The 6,000-nt window shown below is 50.7% G+C and overlaps 1 protein-coding gene across 1 annotated transcript in view; it reads left to right on the forward strand.

Annotated features, from left to right (window-relative positions):
• nup214 (nucleoporin 214) overlaps positions 1-6,000 on the forward strand; it is a 159,804-nt gene that overhangs the window by 22,051 nt on the left and 131,753 nt on the right. The window contains 2 exon segments of the mRNA XM_085965133.1: positions 485-548; positions 5,878-5,982. Of these exon segments, the coding sequence (XP_085821259.1) occupies positions 485-548; positions 5,878-5,982 (169 nt within the window).

The following is a 6,000-nucleotide window of genomic DNA, read 5'->3' on the forward strand; positions in this document are numbered from 1 at the left end:
TCTCTACCCCAGAGGGCTGCGGATGCTGAGTCGATGAGTGATGTAAAAAGACTACTGGGCGCTTGGTTTGAGTATAAAACAAGGCTTTAATCAACTGTTTCACAACCAGGAGATTCTAGTTACATCACTAGTTCCTGGTTACAGAAACATCCTGGGCAAGCTGGGCCCACGCCCGAGTATTTATACTCCTTGGACGGCGCCACCAGCTGGCCGCCCAGTGTTGCTTCATGAGTCATGATGAGATTCATAACATTGAGTATATTCAAGACAGAGATCGATAGATTTTTGGAATCGAGGGATATGGGGATTGGGCGGGAAAGTGGAGTTGAGGTTGAAGATCAGCCATGATCTTATTGAATGGCGGAGCAGGCTCGAGGGGCCGTATGGCGGAGCAGGCTCGAGGGGCCGAATGGCCGACTCCTGCTCCTGTTTCTTGTTTTTTCTTTTCAACTTAAAAGCACTACAAATTTTTCTCTTCCTCTAGGTACTGCAGGAAAAGAAAGTCATCCCTTGTCCCCCTTTCTACAATTCGGACAACCCAGTTAAAGGTAGGAAATATAGAATCACAGTATTGCGCACCATGTGAGCCTGTGCAGGCTCTTTGAAAGAGCTCTCCAATTAGTTCCATTCCCCTGCCCTTTCAACCATATCTCCAATTCCTTTTGAAAGTTACTATTGAATCTGCTTCCACCGCCCTTTCAGGCAGCGCATTCCAGATCACAACAACTCGCTGTGTTTTTAAAAAAAAAATTCTCCTCCTCTCCCCTCTGATTCTTTTGATAATTATGTCAATTATTAGAACTGAGATGAGGAGGAATTTCTTCTCAGAGGGTCGTACATCTGTGGAATTCTCTGCCCCAGAGAGCTGTGGAGGTTGGGTCATTAAATACATTTAAGGTGGAGATAAATGTAAAAAGTCACACAACACCAGGTTATAGTCCAACAGCTTTATTTGAAATCACAAGCTTTCGGAGCGCTGCTCCTTCTTCAGGTGAAGTGGAGAAATGCATAAAGACACAGCTTATATAGTCAGAGACTGATCAAAACCTTCGATCCAGACCTTCAAAGCATCCTACATCCACGTACTCCCCGCGTGGGAGACTTCTACTGCCTCCCAAAGATACACAAAGCCAACACACCTGGACGTCCTATCGCATCAGGCAACGGAACCCTGTGTGAGAACCTCTCTGGATATGTCGAGGGCATCCTGAAACCCATCGTACAGGGAACCCCCAGCTTCTGTCGCGACACTACAGACTTCTTACAGAAGCTCAGCACCCACGGACCAGTTGAACCAGGAACACTCCTCGCCACGATGGACGTCTCGGCACTCTACACCAGTATCCCCCACGATGACGGCATCGCTGCGACAGTCTCAGTACTCAACACCAACAACAGCCAATCTCCAGACGCCATCCTACAACTCATCCGCTTCATCCTTGACCACAATGTCTTCACCTTCGACAACCAGTTCTTTACCCAAACACACGGAACAGCCATGGGGACCAAATTCGCACCCCAATACGCAAACATCTTCATGCACAAGTTCGAGCAAGACTTCTTCGCTGCACAGGATCTCCAACCAACGCTATACACCAGATACATCGACGACATTTTCTTCCTATGGACCCACGGCGAAGAATCACTGAAAAGACTACACGATAACATCAACAAGTTCCATCCCACCATCAAACTCACCATGGACTACTCCTCAGAATCAGTCTCATTCCTGGACACACGAATCTCCATCAAAGACGGACACCTCAGCACTTCACTCTACCGCAAGCCCACGGACAACCTCACGATGCTTCACTTCTCCAGCTTCCACCCTAACCACGTTAAAGAAGCCATCCCCTATGGACAAGCCCTGCGAATACACAGGATCTGCTCAGACGAGGAGGAACGCAATGGACACCTACAGACACTGAAAGACGCCCTTGTAAGAACGGGATATGACGCTCGACTCGTCGATCGACAGTTCCAACGGGCCACAGCGAAAAATCGCATAGACCTCCTCAGAAGACAAACACGGGACACAACCAACAGAGTACCCTTCGTCGTCCAGTACTTCCCCGGAGCGGAGAAACTACGCCATGTTCTTCGCAGCCTTCAACATGTCATCGATGACGACGAACACCTCGCTAAGGCCATCCCCACGCCTCCACTACTCGCTTTCAAACAGCCGCCTAACCTCAAACAGACCATCGTTCGCAGCAAATTACCCAGCTTTCAGGAGAACAGCGACCACGACACCACACAACCCTGCCACAGCAACCTCTGCAAGACATGCCAGATCATCAACACAGATACCATCATCACACGTGAGGACACCACCCACCAGGTACATGGTACATACTCATGTGACTCGGCCAACGTTGTCTACCTCATACGTTGCAGGAAAGGATGCCCCGGAGCATGGTACATCGGTGAGACCATGCAGGCACTGCGACAACGGATGAACGGACACCGCGCAACAATCACCAGGCAGGAGTGTTCCCTCCCAGTCGGGGAACACTTCAGCAGTCAAGGACATTCAGCCTCCGATCTTCGGGTAAGCATTCTCCAAGGTGGCCTTCGAGACACACGACAACGCAAAATCGTCGAGCAGAAACTGATAGCCAAGTTCCGCACCCATGAGGACGGCCTCAACCGAGATCTTGGGTTCATGTCACGCTACATGTAACCCCACCTGATGCAGGGTCATCCAGACTCGAGTCGACATTGGCTTGTTCTCTCTACACAGATGCGGCCGGACCTGCTGTGATTTCCAGCCAAAAAAAATGTTTTTTGTCTTTTTTTGTTTTTCATACAGACCCCAGCATCTGCAATTTGTGACCCCACCTCATTGTTCTTTGATGTAATGTTTCCCTGACTGACCTGTTTGGACACCATTCACACCTTTGACTGCTGTGATTATCTCTCTGCCGAGGTGTGATAAATGGCAATTGGAAAGGTTACCTGTAAACATCTGACATGATTCTCTGACTATATAAGCTGTGTCTTTATGCATTTCTCCACTTCACCTGAAGAAGGAGCAGCACTCCGAAAGCTTGTGATTTCAAATAAAGCTGTTGGACTATAACCTGGTGTTGTGTGACTTCTTACATTTGTCCACCCCAGTCCAACTCCGGCATCTCCACACCAAGGTGGAGATAGACAGATTTTTACAAGATGAGGGAGTGAAGGGTTATGGGGAGCGGGCGGGGAAGTGGCTTTGAGCCCAAGATCAGCCATGATCTTATTGAATGGCGGAGCAGGCTCGAGGGGCCGAGTGGCCTATTCCTGCTCCTGTTTCTTAAGTTCTTATGTTGTTAATTCTGTGTCCTCTGTTTACCAATCCTCCTGCCAGTGGAAACAGTTTCTCCTTATCAAAACCCCTCATTATTTTGAACGCTTCTATTAAGTCTCCCATTATAACCACCTCTGCTCCAAGGAGAACAACCCCAGCTTCTCCAGTCTCTCTACGGAACTGAAGTCCCTCATCCCTGGAACCATTCTGGTAAATCTCCCCTGCACCCTCTCCAAGGCCGTGACATCCTTCCTAAAGTGCGGTGCCCAGAATTGGACACAGTACTCCAGCTGAGGACGAACCACTGATTTACAACGGTTTAGCATAACTTTTGTATTCTGGCTCTTTTTAAAAAGCCCAGGATCCCGTATGCTTTTTTAACCGCCTGATCAACTTGTCCTTCCGCCGTTAAAAAATTGTGCCTGTGAAGCCCCAGGGGTCTTTGTTCCTGCACCCCTTCAAAATTGTACCATTTAGTTTATATTGCCTCTCCTCATTCTTCCTTACTAAATGAATCACTGTTCATGGCTTTAATGCACAAGAGTTAAACCATTTGTGACAGAGAATCAAGAATGTACAGACTCTGAGGACCTCTGGTGGCAGAAAGGAGTTGTACAACACTGCTGATTCTTAACTTTTTTTTTTAAGTCTCTCGAGCATCTCGGTTTTGGCGCCAGTGACTTGATTCAATGAGTTGAAGGAATGGCCCAAAGTAGTGATTTTAGTAACCGGAGGAGGCCATTCAGACACTCGAGCCTGCTTCCGCTATTCAGTTAGATCATGGCTGATCGGTACCTCGACTACATTTACCCACTGTTGCTCCAAATCCCTTGGTGCACCTTGCTCAGCAAAAATCTATTGCTCTCAGTCTCAAAAGCTCCAATTGACCCCCAGCACCCACAGACTTTATGGGGGAGAGAGTTCCAGATTTCCACTGCCCTTCGTGTGAAAATATGTTTCCCATTTTCACTCCCGCATCGCCTAGCACTAATTTTAAGATTATGCCCCCTCGTTCTTCATTCTCCCCATCAGAGAAAGTAGTTTATCCGCACCTACCCTGTCGAATCCTTTTAACATTTTAAGCACCTCGATCAGATCACCCCTCAATCTTCTGAACTCAAGGGAGTACAAGCCCAGCTTCTGCAACCTCCGACAGTGCAGCACTCCCTCAGTACTGTACTGGAGTGTCAGCCGGGGCTCAGTGGGCAGCACTCTCGCCTCTGAGTCAGAAGGTTGTGGGTTCAAGTCCCACTCCAGAGACTTGCACACAAAAATCTAGGATGACCCTCCCAGTGCAGTACTGAGGGAGTGCCGTACTGTCGGAGGGGCAGTACTGAGGGAGTGCCGTACTGTCGGAGGGGCAGTACTGAGGGAGTGCCGTACTGTCGGAGGGGCAGTACTGAGGGAGTGCCGTACTGTCGGAGGGGCAGTACTGAGGGAGCGCCGTACTGTCGGAGGGGCAGTACTGAGGGAGTGCCGTACTGTCGGAGGGGCAGTACTGAGGGAGCGCCGTACTGTCGGAGGGGCAGTACTGAGGGAGTGCCGTACTGTCGGAGGGGCAGTACTGAGGGAGCGCCGTACTGTCGGAGGGGCAGTACTGAGGGAGCGCCGCACTGTCGGAGGGGCGGTACTGAGGGAGTGCCGTACTGTCGGAGGGGCAGTACTGAGGGAGCGCCGTACTGTCGGAGGGGCAGTACTGAGGGAGCGCCGTACTGTCGGAGGGGCAGTACTGAGGGAGCGCCGTACTGTCGGAGGGGCAGTACTGAGGGAGCGCCGTACTGTCGGAGGGGCAGTACTGAGGGAGCGCTGTACTGTCGGAGGGGCAGCACTGAGGGAGCGCCGTACTGTCGGAGGGGCAGTACTGAGGGAGCGCCGTACTGTCGGAGGGGCAGTACTGAGGGAGCGCCGTACTGTCGGAGGGGCAGTACTGAGGGAGCGCTGCACTGTCAGAGGGGCAGTACTGAGGGAGTGCTGCACTGTCGGAGGGGCAGTACTGAGGGAGCGCCGTACTGTCGGAGGGGCAGTACTGAGGGAGCGCTGTACTGTCGGAGGGGCAGTACTGAGGGAGCGCCGCACTGTCGGATGGGCAATACTGAGGGTGTGCTGCACCGTCGGAGGTGCTGTCTTTCAGATGAGACGTTAAACCGAGGCCCCGTAAAAGATCCTATGGCACTATTTTAAAGAAGAGCAGGGGAGTTCTCCCCGCTGTCCTAGCCAATGTTTATCCTTAAATCAAAATTACGAAAACATTATCACATTGCAGCTTGTGGGAGCTTGCTGTGCACAAATTGGCTGCCGCGTTTCCTACATTACAACAGTGACTCCACTTCAAAAAGTACTTCATTGGCTGTATAGCGCTTTGGGACGTCCTGTGGTCGTGAAAGGCGTTATTTTTCAATCTGTCTTCATAATTTAACCCTCTAGACTTTTATCCTTAATTCTACACTAAAGGCGCTGCTTTTAAATAAAATGGTGCGCACATTTGCCTTGGGGACGCTGAGGTGATTCCATGCGCTGGGATTTTGCCGCCAACACCCCTCTGTGTTTGCAGACGCTTGTTCCTAAACTGGTGACTTTTCCTTCGGCAGTGTTGGACATCTGCTGGATCAGCACGTACGTCTTCGCTGTGGTGTTTGCGGCAGCGGACGGAACGCTGGAGACCCCGCCCGAACTCGTGGTCATTTTCCCTACCGGTAGGCTCGCTCTCTCTC

The sequence above is a fragment of the Somniosus microcephalus genome, chromosome 23 (assembly GCF_052327205.1).
Source record: "Somniosus microcephalus isolate GS21.2 chromosome 23, FLI_Smic_1.0, whole genome shotgun sequence".
Taxonomy (NCBI): Eukaryota; Metazoa; Chordata; class Chondrichthyes; order Squaliformes; family Somniosidae; genus Somniosus; species Somniosus microcephalus.